Raw genomic sequence first — 13,849 nt, 5'->3', positions numbered from 1 at the left:
ATCTGATGCTCAGAACAATGCTTGAACAAGTTGTTATTTTTCCCACCAACAGAACCTGAAGATGAGTATTGAGTCGGCAACAAGCTTCCTGTTGGGCCAGTACCCAGGTCTACAAAAACCATATTCCGTTGCAATCGTCACCTATGCTCTTGCTAAGGCTGGAACTCTAGACAATGCAAATAAGCTGCTCTCTGCAAGCAAAGGTACTGAGCCCTGCACATTTTTATTTATCACTATTTGGTTTCACTGACCCAGCAGGACATCACCTGCTCAATACACCTGTTGACATTCAATATGGTTTCAAGAATGTCAGGTTTTAGCAATTCAAATGCAAACTTAAAATTACTGAACCTCTATTATACCAGAATATGAACCTAGTATTTTTTTAATAATGTCATTTGAATTGAAAAAAATAAATAAAAAAAAACAATAGTACAGCAGTGAGAAAAGGGAAGCAGTCAGGGGCATATTTAGAGAGGAGGGGGCCCATATTAATTGCCCATCCGGGGCCACCTCCTTTCTCCCCGGCGGCCGGCAACAGACTAACGCGTCTGACCACCGCCCACAGTATCAGTGGACTCTTGGCACTATTTTCCTGGCGATTTCCTTACTGCGCATGCACAAAACGCCAGAAAATGGTTGTGGCGTCCTTTTTCCAGCATTTTGTGCAGGGATGAGACACCCAACACGGGAACTCGCAGAGGTAAGTATTAGATAATATGGGTGCAGGGTGTGTGGAGCAGGCCCTCCCTGGAACCAGGGGCCTTTGTTCACCACACACCCTACACCCATTATAGATATGACCCTGGAACTAGTGCTGTCTGTAATATACTGATTGTCTAGGTAAAAAAATCTATTGGCACCAGGCATCTATTGTAGAAATACCAGTGCTGTCTGGAATATACTGATTTTCTAGGTAAATTGACATTCATGAATATCTGCAAAATCCATAGTTACTTAAGGTCTGACTATATAACTATATATTAACTCCTAGATACTGTTTAGGCTCTGTTTGTTTGTATTAAAATTTTATGATTTGCATTTGGTGTAGGGTGAGGTTATTGGGGGTGAGGTGCAATCAGTTACAACTTACTATACATGTATCCCTCACTATATATTTGATAGGGCACAGGCTGCAGTCCTGTTTCAATGCTGCAGATATTTTTTTCTAAGTGTTATTACGTCTACAGCATAATTACAGGAGTTAAACAGGAGGAACACAGGAGGACAACATTTAAAAATAATTTCTACAACTTGGAAACAATTGAAAAGGATATTCTAAACTTCTTGATACCCTGCTACTTAGCCAATTGCTTTCATTATAACCTGGGCAGACCTTTTGCCAACACTCTGCTTCTGCATTGCAAGCAACTACCAGTCAGTTTTCTGCACCTTTATTTTTTTGTATGTATGTTTTTCTACTCTACACTGTTTAAATCATTCCTGCACCAATGTCAATGTATCTCTATACCACTGTAGTATGTACCATTGTGTCACACCTATACATTTGTAAAAATACTTTATCCTAATTTTAAAGTTCTGCAACTTTAACAGCTCAACGTCCTTTTGTTTATAATATACTATTGTAGTTGTGCCTTTACATTCTTCCTTTTATCTGATTTTTAGACATTTTAACTCTACTGTTCCTGTATCTCATGCTCATCACTACTACTGCCTTCCCCCCAATTCCCTCATCTACACTATGTCTCTTTTCTTCTACTCTCAGCAGCAACATTATTCTCTGCTCTACCAGCAGTTCCCAACTCTTTCTTCCCTCCAATTCTCCTCCACCTCCTTCCTCTCCTCTGTCTCCCTTCATCCCATCTAGTGCTCTCCACTGCATCTCTCATAACTCAATTATTATTCACTTCTTCTCCACCATGCTCCTGCTACACCACCACTAAGCCCTGCACCATCCCTTTTCTCCAAGTCACCTCTCCTTTTCTCTACTGACACCACAGTAAACCTCCACCTTGCTCACCACCTGCTGTCGCCCTTCCTCATTCAGAAGCCCACCACATGCCCACACTCTCCTCATCCCCCGTCTCTAATCAATCTCAACTCCACACTACAGCAACCCTAATAATCTAATTCTTCTCTCTCCTCTTAACTCTGTCCCGTTCTCATGTGTTCTCTGGAAAGCTGGTCCCCATCCATGACAGCTTCATCTCCACCTCCTTCAATCTCCTAGCCATCACCAAATCCTGGATTTACCCATCTGACACCACCTCTCCTGTCCTTTGGGGGCCTCACATTGTCTCCCACACCCTGGCCTGGGGGTTGCCATGGTGGTGGTGTTGGGGTCCTTCTATCCTCTGGTCACTAATACCAACTCTTACCTTCTGAAACCTCCCTTTCATTATTTCCATTAGATCCTCATAATATTTGCTTCTTCCAACTTCTTCGAGTAGCTGCCTTCTTTTGTCCTCCTGGCCTTAGCTCAGATTTCCTTGATAACATTGCTTTGTGGATCCTAATCTTAAAAAGGGCTCTCAAAACCCATTTCTTCTTCAAAGCTTTCCAGCGCTCATCCTAACCCATTAGTCCATGCTCCTTCCTTAATATCTAGCCCATTTGTGTCACCCCCTGTTTGTCTGCCCCTCCCCTTTAGAATGTAAGCTCTCACGAGCAGGGCCCTCTTCCCTTAAATGCTTCTCCTTGTCTTACTTATACTTTCATTTACTGCTAACTCCCCACAACGGCACCTAACACTGGTTGCGGACACCCTGCTGCTCATGTAAGTGTTATGCAGCGTTGTTTATAAATCATGTATTTGTCCTGCATTGTTTGTACTGTTAATAAACTGTTTTTCTTGTGTGCTCATTTGTTTATGTAGTTTGTAAGGTGCTGCGGAACCCTTGTGGCACCATATAAATAAAGGATAATTATAATAATAATAATAATAATAATAATAATAATAATAATAATAATAATAATAGTAACCAATAGAGCCATTCTCATGTCTGGAGAGTGGGTCTCCAGACATTTTATTACAAAAACAGGAAGGATAAAAGAGAATTACACATAGACACAAAAGTCTAAAAGGGAATGAGGGGCTGTAATAAACAAAAGGGATATAGGGAGACATCAAAAGTGACAGGACAGGAAGAAAAGGGGAATAACAGGGAAAGGGGCTGGGGGAAAGGAAGGTAAGAATAAAGGTGGAGAAGTAGTGTGTTAGTAGCGAAAAAGGGGGGTAAGGAAGATAAGAAGTAAGGAAGGGAGAAGTAATGGCATGACAAGCCATTAGGAAAGGTATAACTTATCAAACTTAATTAGGGGCTAGAGACAAGGAGGCCTCTTTGGGAGCCACCTAAGATGCCCAAGAACCTAGTGATTTTTAATATAGCTACTTTAAGATAAGATATCAGCCTTGTAGGATTCCACCATCTTTCCTCTTATAGTATGTGTACCCATAGTTTATGATTGTCTTTATTATCTTGGTTATTGACTGATTGAATCTCTCATCCAAGACAAGCTTCAATGGGAAGAACCAGGCTCCAGATTTATCACTTTGGAAGGCACAAGCTACGCTCTGCTCGCTCTTCTGAAGTTGAAGCAGTTTGAACTAACTGGACCCATTGTGCGCTGGTTAACTGAGCAAAGATATTATGGAGCAGTGTACGGGTCTACACAAGTAAGTGACATGGCTGGTTCTCCTGTTTTGTAGGTGCACGTGTCTTCTTCTTTATACTGATCCTAGTTTTATTTGTTTTGGGGGGGGATTGTTTTATATATTTGTTGATCTTGACTCATTTCTTCTGCTCCATTGTTGTTGCGTTTTACATGTCCATTACATGGTCTCACACATGGCTGTGTTCTCTCCTGTAGGCTACCATTGTGATGTTCCAAGCTCTGGCTCAGTACCAGATAGATACTCCACCCATCAGCGTTTTAGATCTGGATGTTTCTCTCCACCTTCCCGAGAGAAAGATTCCATTACAATACCGCATCAATTTGGCAAATGCTATGTTGGCCCGATCTGCTGAGGTAAGAACTGTGGACTATATAAGGATAAATGGATGAGAGCACAGTACTGTATTTGATGTATTGCCAGGCCCTGTGTAGTAATTTTTTTTTGGCATATGCTACAGACAGTGGGGCTAATTCGGCGTGCACAGCTGAATGCAGATTCACAATTATCGGGAATCTGCGCGTGCGCAGGACCCATTCTGCTAGTATGTTTTATCACGCAGATGGGCCAACCCTGGCTTGCATTACCGAAAACTGGGCGTGTCCGCCCTGTTTTGCAGGAGTGGACAGCCGAGAGACTGCGTGGACGTACGCAGTCTCCTGGGCTCGCAAGCCGGCCAGCCTGAGTGAGCTGAGGCTTATTCAGCTGTCCAGCCGCCTGGCGCCGTCCACCATCGCTACCATCGACTACCGATGGTCGCGATGGTGATCCCAGCCTGTGACCTCTGTCACAGTGCTGGGATCGTAAATGCAGTAGGGGGTGTCGTACACCTCCTGCTGCATTTGCATTATTGCAAGGATCGCATTGCAAAGCAAACCTGCGTGCATACATCATATCTATAGCCTGCGCGCATACATCATATCTATAGCCTGCACGCATACATCCTAGCTGAATGAGGCTCAGTGTTTTGTTTGCACTAACCAAGATTGCTCTGTGCGTCTATTTACTAAGCAGTGTTAGGAGACAGAGTGAAAAGTGATAAGAAAGTGATAAGGTGCCAGCCAACCAGCTCCCAACTGTTATTTTTCAAACACAGCCTGTGAGATGACAGTTGGAAGCTGATTGGCTGGCACCTTATCACTTTCTTATCACTTTTCACTCTGTCTCCTAACACTGCTTTGTAAATAAGACCCCATCTGTATGTGGTGGAGAGACTGAAAATAATTATGTGTGTTCTGAACAGTGACACCCTTGAATAAGTAAATTAGTACAGCAGGAAAGTGGAACTAGCATAAACTTTAACAAACAATAATACAATAGGGATCGCGGTCAACGCTAGAGGCGAAGAGGTGGATGGGAGGTTCATCATCACTCACAGATAAAATAATACATTTCACAGATCCTGATTCTTAGGGGTGTATTTACTAAAGTGAGAGTTTTTAGAAGTTCAGTTGTTGCGCATAGCAACCAATCAGATTCTAGTTATCTTCTAGAAGGTAAGTAGAAGCTGATTGGTTGCTATGGGCAACAACTTCATTTCTATAAACCAGCACTTTAGTAAATATACCCCTTAGAGAGAAGAAACCCTGGGCCACCAAACCCTTCCAGGAGATAGGCAGAGCCCTCACAGAAAATAAAGGGAACTATGCAGAGTATGAGAGGTTAGGCATGAGTACAGATAACAATCTTATCACTATACACAGGCAATGACAATGTCTAGTGTGTACCAACCTCATTAGCGCCGGGGACCCGGCAGGGTGCTGACATCGGGTAGTGCGTACACACTGGCCCTCGCTAATGATGTCGCCTACTAACCTGCATGCAGGTCCCACAGGCGATGTCGTCAGCGACATAGCGGGTACACACTGGCTGATGTGCCCGATATGTCACACCGATCCGCCAGATCAGATGATGTGTCACTTAGTGTGTACTTGGCATTAGGGATCAATCCTATTCCATGCAAAAGGTGCGAGTTGTCGTTGCAATGGCGTTAAAACGCCGGCAATGGCACCGCGCCTCGCACCCTTCCTGGCCCGCTCCAAGCCTGAATTCACTTAATTTTGCTCTGAGCCCTATGGGGCTGCGAGCACTTTTAGGCGAATTCAGGTTGCCGTCAAGCGCAGCCGCTGTTGCGATGGCTCGCACCCACGTACAATAGGCTTGACCCCTAAGAAAGTGGAATAGTGACCCCAAAGTTCCTTGAGTTGGGAAATCAGGACAGGTGAAACTAAGAGGGGTATTCAATATGAAACGTTAACTTCACTGTCGAAGTTAACGTTTCATATCGGAGTTTTTTCCTGCGTTAAAGTCTGGTGCGCGCTCCCGCTTATCCCCGTATTCAATATAAAATTAATGAAAACGGGAAACTCCGAAGTTGGATTTGCGTAAAATTACGAATTTTTCCTTAAAATAATTGTAAGACCCCCCTAAAGTTGTAAAAACATGGGGGAACACTATGGGTACCCCCGTTTTAGCCTTTAATTGAAAGTCGGGGATTTAAATAGCCGCAGCAGGTGTTTTACCTGCCGCTATAAATCTATTCTAGAAAACATCTGCCGCATACATGCAGAATAGCCCTGAACCTATTTCCCTATTGTTATACAATTTTTTCCCATTTTTTTTTTTGCACCTCAATTTTTAAATTAATTTTTTGGGGTGTCCCTATTTTTTTTAAAAGCTGTTTTTGACACAGTTCTTTTTTAAATGTCAATCTCAGGGGTGCAGGCTGCACCCCTAAACCCCAATTCTGCACTTTTTTTCGACACCTATTCAATGGTGAAAAGTTATCACCGTTTTTTATCAAAGACTTGTCAAAACTGCGATAAGTCTTTGAAATTGAATAGGGTGTAAAACTAAAACCTGCGATAATGACGTCATAATTGCGATATTAACGCAAAAACGATGTTATCACTCCCATATTGAATACCCCTGTAATTGTCTATCTGTGGGGCCATCAGAAACAGCAAATGACTGAATACTGTATGTCATTTACATAGGGCTGCAGCAGACTACATACCCCATTTGCCACATCGGTGTATAGTGCTGCAGCTCCAGGATTCAGGGAAACACTGCTGGTGTAGAGAAAGGGAGCAAGGGGGAAGCAGTTACTTCCTGGGATTTAGATGTGTCTTCTTTAAGGGGCCTATCCATTACACCACTTGTGGAACGATCCGACCAAAACCAGGAGGCTTTGGTCGCAATGTTCACAAAGTCGTGTAATGGATAGCCGGCAAGGACCAGCGAAGTGCGTGCTGACCCCGACTATCTACAGAATATGCTGGTCAACCTGACGACGATTGTCAGGTTCCCCTTGTTCCGAGATAGGTGGTCGGGATCCTGCACTGAAAGACGTTCAGTTTTTCAGGTCGCCTAATGTATAGTAGGTCCCTTTACTGTTGCTCCAAATAGCCCGTCATGGGGGGCTTTTGCAGGATAATATGATTTTTTCCATCTTGTTACAGACCAATTTGAACACGCAGTTTGCAGTGAAAGCCAAAGGGAAAGGACAGGGTACACTGACGGTAAGTGCAACACTTTGCTTTGTGAGAAATATTCTCCCTACCCCGTCTGTAATTTACTATGAGATATGAGATAGAGCAGTAAAGTACATTGATCCATATAATCCAAAAATAATAATCCCCCCCCAAAAAATCCACAAATATGCAGTATTGCCATATATCGGTTTTAAGTGGTCAAAGAGTACTACTACTCTCACTCTCCAAACGAGAGTGCAATATAATGGCCCTGATCCTGAGATGAATGCAAAAGTGCCCGTCTACAAATATATGCAAATGCCCTGCAATCTCCTTCCATCATGTACATCTGTGCAGCCGAATGAGCACGGACTAAGAAGCCCACTTTTAGTGCCCGTGCACCAGAGCCGTCGCTAGACTTTTTGGTGCCCTGTGCCAGAGAGAGCATTGGCGCCCCCCACCCCATTTTTTAAATAGGTACATAAGATAGTGCACCTGAAAAAGGGGCATGGCCTCATGGGGAAGGGCCAGGGAAGAGATAGGGGAGGCCAGGAGATGCTGGGGATAAATAGGGACATAATATAGTGAACCTGAAATAGGGCCATGGCCTCATGGGGAAGGGCCAGGGAAGAGATAGGGGAGACCAGGAGATGCTGGGGATAAATAGGGACATAATATAGTGCACCTGAGAGAGGACCATGGCCTCATGGGGAAGGGCCAGGGAAGAGATAGGGGAGGCCAGGAGATGTTGGGGATAAATAGGGACATAATATAGTGCACCTGAAAAAGGGCCATGGCCTCATGGGGAAGGGCCAGGGAAGAGATAGGGGAGACCAGGAGATGCTGGGGATAAATAGGGAAATAATATAGTGCACCTGAAATAGGGCCATGGCCTCATGGGGAAGGGCCAGGGAAGAGATAGGGGAGACCAGGAGATGCTGGGGATAAATAGGGACATAAGATAGTGCACCTGAAAAAGGGCCATAGCCTCATGGGGAAGGGCCAGGGAAGAGATAGGGGAGGCCAGGAGATGCTGGGGATTTAAGAAGAGGAAACTACAAGTAAGAATGATATTAAACAGGAAAACTGACAGGCTCAGACAGTGCCCTCTGCCCTGCGGTGCCCTGTGCACTGCCCTAGTTACGGCACTGCCGTGCATGTTTTAATACTGATTGGTGTGTCACCTTATGCCACCAATGGCGGCTCCAGAAGTGAGGCTGCAGCGCAGTCCAAAACTAAAATAGGGGAGCCACACCACACACATACTACACTCTTACCAGTTTTCATATACACTATGCCACGTTATTAAACTCGTAGACACAGAAGAAAACCTCTAATTGGGAGCGGTCGTGGCATCATGGTGTGATCACATGACAGTTAAGGAATGATGATCGAACTCACTTATGCCCTATCAACCGGAAAAGTTTAAATAAATATTTAACAAAACAGAACACATTAAATTAAAGAGGAATTTTCGTAATTTATATAACTTTGCCTATGCTAATTAAATAGTAGCCCAAGATCTAAACCGCAAAGCTTTATAGTACACTGTGTTGATATTTTATGACTCAGGTGATGTCAGTGTATCATGCTCTTGAGACAGAGAAAGAAAAGAAATGCTCAAACTTCGATCTTTCAGTGAAAATTAAAGAGGAACAGAATGGTGAGTGTGTAACTCAGCGACTTCATAATTCTTCTGTTACATAATAACTTTACATTTTTTTTTTTTATATGTTTAAATGCCAAATACCTCCATTCCGCATTTTCTTCAAATTAACTTTTTTGGGACAAATGCAATCTCAAAAAATTGGATTTATCCAATTTTTCCTTTGGATAAATCAGTCTAGAAAATGGAATATCTGTGACATTCACACCAGACCTTGCTTATCCACCTATTTAAGGACTAGGACTCAAGGATAGATTGGAGAGCAACAGATGGGCTTTATGATGTTAAGTTTGGTTCAGTATTGTTATGGCAATAACTGTAGAGTGATGGATACGATATATAGAAGTGCTTCATGAGGTCTTCACCTACTGCAATCCACCACTTCCTTAAAGCTATACACAATTATTGGCACTCAGATGCCCCCAGGTCTTCAACTCCTGGTAGTAAAGGCTTATCACTAAAGGTTAGTTATTTATAGGGGATGTAGTTATAATCCCAACGTGCGGCATCCCGGCTGAAGATATCCTGGCGCCAGAATGCTACTACCCGGCTACAAGATCGGCGCTGGAATACCGACAGGAGGTGAAATTATGATGCTGGAATCCAGACAGGACATGAGTATAGTGGGGCTGGTTAGGACTTGGCCAGGTTTAGGTATCACAAGGGGGTTAGGCGAGGTTAGGTACCCCCAGGGGTGGATTAGAGTTAGGCACCACTGGGGGGGTTAGATGTATGCAGTAAGGGAGGATGGTTAGGTGTAGGCACCAAGAGGGGAGGGTTAGGTTTAGGTACTAATGGGGAGGATTAGGATAGTGTGGGGGGAGGGTTAGTGTTAGGTTGTACAAACAGATGGTTAGGGGTTGAAGGGAGGAGGGTAAGTGTACTTACCTGACCCTTGTCGGGATCCTGAGCATTGGGATGCCTCTGTCGGTATATTTACATCAGGCATCCTGACTACCGGGATTTCATACCCATTCCATTTATAGTATGTTGGACATTAAAGAGGATTCAGAGCAGATGAGACAAGCCACAAGCCCAATAAAGGAAGATGTTAACAATGAAAGCATGATAATTGCTAGTGATTAGGGGTGAGGGTTGACTACAGACAAAGGTCTATTCATGAAGATGAGCATTGTAGAATTGTTACATATCACTATAGATCACATTACTTTGATGCGATCCATAGTTTTGATAAGTAGCAATTCATGTACACTTACCTGTTTCCCGAAGCGAAGTAGTAAATACAGGTCCTGCGATCCGGTCTTCTCTTCTTCTTGTCTGCAACTTCGGGGTGCATGCATCGGCGTCTGTGCGGGTCATCATGGCTCATTACTGTGGCAGCAGGGGAAGGTACGTGGGGGCAGTTAGGATGGAGGTGACCCCAGCATACGCATATGCTGGGTCAACTTCGTGGCTGCAGGGGAAGGAACAGGAGGGGGGCGTGGGGGCCATGGGCAGTCTGGATGGAGGATCCGGCATATGCATATGCCAGGTTGCCTTACAATAGCAGACGAGGCATTGGGTCTGCAGGGGAAGCCGCCAGCCAGCAGTCATCACTGCAGGTGGTGACCTGAGATATGCACCTTGGGCACCTCAGATTGGCTGCTGGCAGGAAAGGGGGGCGAAGACAATAGGGAGAAACTGCTCTTCTCCCCTAACAGCACTGCTTAAGCCATCCTGAGATGGTGCATGTGGTGCTAGCGGAGTAACGGAAAGCTGAGCTTTCTGTTCCCTATAAATTGCACTGATACATACAGGAGCAGGTGCACCGCTGGAGTAGTAATAAGCTTCCCCAGCGGTACCCTACTCTATGAATAGCACGATGCAGAGAAGTTCCCTGTTTTCAGCTAAACACTTCACTGCTACATGAATAGACCCCAAATAATCTTGGTTATATACTGTGGGCTCAGACCTTGCTGTAGACAATCTATATTGTTTATAGTTACTTTCCAGGGTCAGGGCTGGCAGCATACAAACTTGTAACAAGGACAAGATCAAGATACAAGCAGAATCCAAATGAACGATCAAGCCAGTAACAAGGAGTAGAATACAGCAATGCAAGTTTAGCTACATGCAAAGCCGGAACTATCATTATCAGTGAAGCTTAAATCAAAATATGTATAGCTTCGGCGCTCCAAAACAGAATACAATTAGTAGTAATGGACTCTTCCCAATATGTGTATATAATGCTGTTGATTTCTTCAGCTGCAGTAATAATGGTTGCAATCCAGTGACATATAGAGAAAGGGAAAGATTACCGAGCTTATAGAAGAAACCCAGGAAAATAAAGAATAAATAATAAATATCTCATCAACACTTACAAAGTATATTGATATGTTAAGTATTTAAAGTAGATGCCATATATGATAAGAAACAGAATATTTTAATAAAGGTAATATAAAAAATGGTGATCACATACAATGTGACACTAAATGATTCTCTTTAAACTGTTAAACAGATTAATCACAATTCAGAGGCAGCTGTTGAAAACTCTCTGTGTATGATATAGAACAATGGCCCTGATTCAGACCCACTCGCAAGCGGCTGTCCGCTCGCAAGTGGGTCGATGTTGTGGACTGCGCATGCGCATGACAGCGGGAGCTCCGTTGTGCGCATGCGCCAGACGCGACGAGCGAAGGATTTTCCTTCGCTCGTTGTGTCTGATCAAAGGGGGCGTGCTGTCGATGTTGATTGACAGCACGCCCCCTTTGGTGGGCGTGCCGGGGGCGTGCCTCCCTGACGGGGGCGTTCCCACGGGAACGCCTACCGTCAGAAGCCGGCCCACTGACATCACTAGTGATGTCAGTGGGAGTGATTTTGGCTCTGATAGAGCCAAAATCACTCCGAGCCTTGCGGTTGAAAAACTCAACCGCAGGCTTTTGTACGCTTTTGACCCACAGCTATACGAGCGTCCAGGAGGACGCTCCATAATTATGGAGGGCGGCCCTCATTCAGAGCGTGTGCTCTGCTCAGAGCGTACGGCTTTGAATGAGGGCCAATATTTCTTTCTTTATATAGAAACAGTGTTTCTCTTTCTATGTAAACATATCACATCTCAGACATAGCCACTGTTACCTTTTAGGAAAAAGATTAATAGTAATTTCATGTAGCCGCGTCCGGCTAATAAAAAACTACAATAAAAAAATATATATGTTTTGTAATAAAAAATTTTTTATTTTTAATTCTCCCTCAACAGTAATCCGGCTACCATGAAGCTTGTTTGATATCCATGCAAATAGGTGATATAGGGCCCGTGGATAGTAATAATCACTGTATGAATAGAAAGTCACTTAATATGTGTGTATAGTAGCACTTGGTGATGTTCCACAAAGTACCATATCTTTTGTATAAGGTACAGTTTTTAAAAAGTCCAATAATTGTGGAGATACTTAGGGCACGTAGCTCAGTTTATAGGATTGAACAGTCAGCAAGGAGCAGTATGGCTGTTAATGATAGTGTTTAGTTTATGGCTCAGGGGTCTAGTTACTAAGCAGAGTGAAAAGAAAGAGTGAAAAGTGATAAGGTGCCAGCCAATCAGCTCCCAACTGTCTTTTTCAAACACAGCCTGTGAGATGGCAGTTAGGTGCTGATTGGCTGGCACCTTTTCACTCTGTCTCCTAACGCTGCTTAGTAAATAGACCCGTCGGTATATGGCAGGAGTAAAGACACTGTCAGTGTAAACTCACTTTTCAGCCGCTGTTCTGCTTGGTGTTCCTTGGACTCGTGTGGATTCTGCGAGTTGAGCAGAAGACTGGGGTCGCCCGAGCCGTGTCTCTTGGATTTTCCAAAATTCGGGTGGGTTCGGATCTCTGAAATCCGAACCCGCTCATCTCTACCTAAAACCATATTTTATATACTGAAGGTCTATGCTGCATAGTGATCAATAAACCATGTATAAGTCAGGGTGAAGATATTACTTATAGATGGAAGAAATGTGCTTGTGTACCGAACATTGTAATCAAACAATATTCATAAAAGGAAATGGCCAAGTCATTATTATTAAATATAAACTGAAAATTACCAAAAAAAAATATGAAAACTGTATTCATCTCGTTGATTAGCATTTTATTCACAGTGATTTAATTCATTTTATTTTTTTTCATTGCAGTTAAGCGTGACGATGTTAAAGCAACAATATCAATTGAGATTTGTACAAGGTATGGAGTCCTCTTTTATAATAGTACTACTAATGTATACTGTAAGTTAACTATTTCTGCTCAATAAAACATACTACTCTAACAAGACAAAAAAGCAAGCTACTCTATCTCCATCTTAAAAAAATATATAACTTTAGCAGCTCAATATTTGAATTTAAGACAAAACTCTTTTATGTAGTTATATGCCAAAACGGCAAAATGGGCGAAACGCGTCAAAAATCCAATTTGGTAGCATCGTGCACCTTGACTTGGGAAAATGCATTTTTTTCATAAGGGCAAAAATTTTACTTATCTGATAGAAAGAGTAACTGTGTTCCTTGCTAACTGCAAGTTTTGATGAGCGGACCCAAAACTTTGGCCAACGTAACATGAATCTTCAAAAACACAGATGTCCCAATATTAATAAAAGTGTCCAGAATGTGCTAATACATGAGTTGCTATGAAAGAAAAAATGAAATGTTTTATACAATGTTCTTTCTAAAGAGATAAAATGGTAGGATTTTTGAAATTGATGTGACGTTTTTGGCATGTGGACAGATTTTTCCTCCTCTACACACACTGCTGTGCACATTTAGTTACTGGAGGTATCCCCCAAGACAGGAGAGTAGGAAGTATATTTACCAAAAATCGATTTTAACTGGTTCAAAATCGATCAACATCGATGTTGTGTTCTGGGGCTAAATCAGATATTTACTATCAGACAATTTTTAATGTGTTTTTTTTTTTTTTTTAAGTATTAGTAATTGTGCGATTTAGTCCCAGAAACATAACAGCGATGTTGACTGATTTTGATCGATTTTGATCGATTTTAAATGTATCAAAATCTATTAACATTGATCTTTTGGAAATATAGCTCTAGGTGTATTGTGCACTGGGCTTGCCATCTAAGTGCAATGTTGCAAAACCAGTATGATTCATA

At 42.9% G+C, this 13,849-nt stretch overlaps 1 protein-coding gene across 1 annotated transcript in view; it reads left to right on the top strand.

Moving 5' to 3' along the window:
* LOC148454324 (A.superbus venom factor 1-like) overlaps positions 1-13,849 on the top strand; it is a 91,818-nt gene that overhangs the window by 70,404 nt on the left and 7,565 nt on the right. Inside the window, exons 28-33 of the mRNA XM_088461036.1 lie at positions 53-203; positions 3,474-3,637; positions 3,832-3,990; positions 7,096-7,155; positions 8,680-8,770; positions 12,882-12,930. Coding sequence (XP_088317162.1) covers positions 53-203; positions 3,474-3,637; positions 3,832-3,990; positions 7,096-7,155; positions 8,680-8,770; positions 12,882-12,930 — 674 coding nt within the window. The remainder of the gene's footprint in view (positions 1-52; positions 204-3,473; positions 3,638-3,831; positions 3,991-7,095; positions 7,156-8,679; positions 8,771-12,881; positions 12,931-13,849) is intronic.

Source organism: Taudactylus pleione, unplaced genomic scaffold, assembly GCF_031769625.1.
Source record: "Taudactylus pleione unplaced genomic scaffold, aTauple2 ptg001005l, whole genome shotgun sequence".
Taxonomy (NCBI): domain Eukaryota; kingdom Metazoa; phylum Chordata; class Amphibia; order Anura; family Myobatrachidae; genus Taudactylus; species Taudactylus pleione.
The sequence above is the reverse complement of the archived record's forward strand: the minus strand, read 5'-3'. Positions and strand labels throughout refer to the sequence as shown.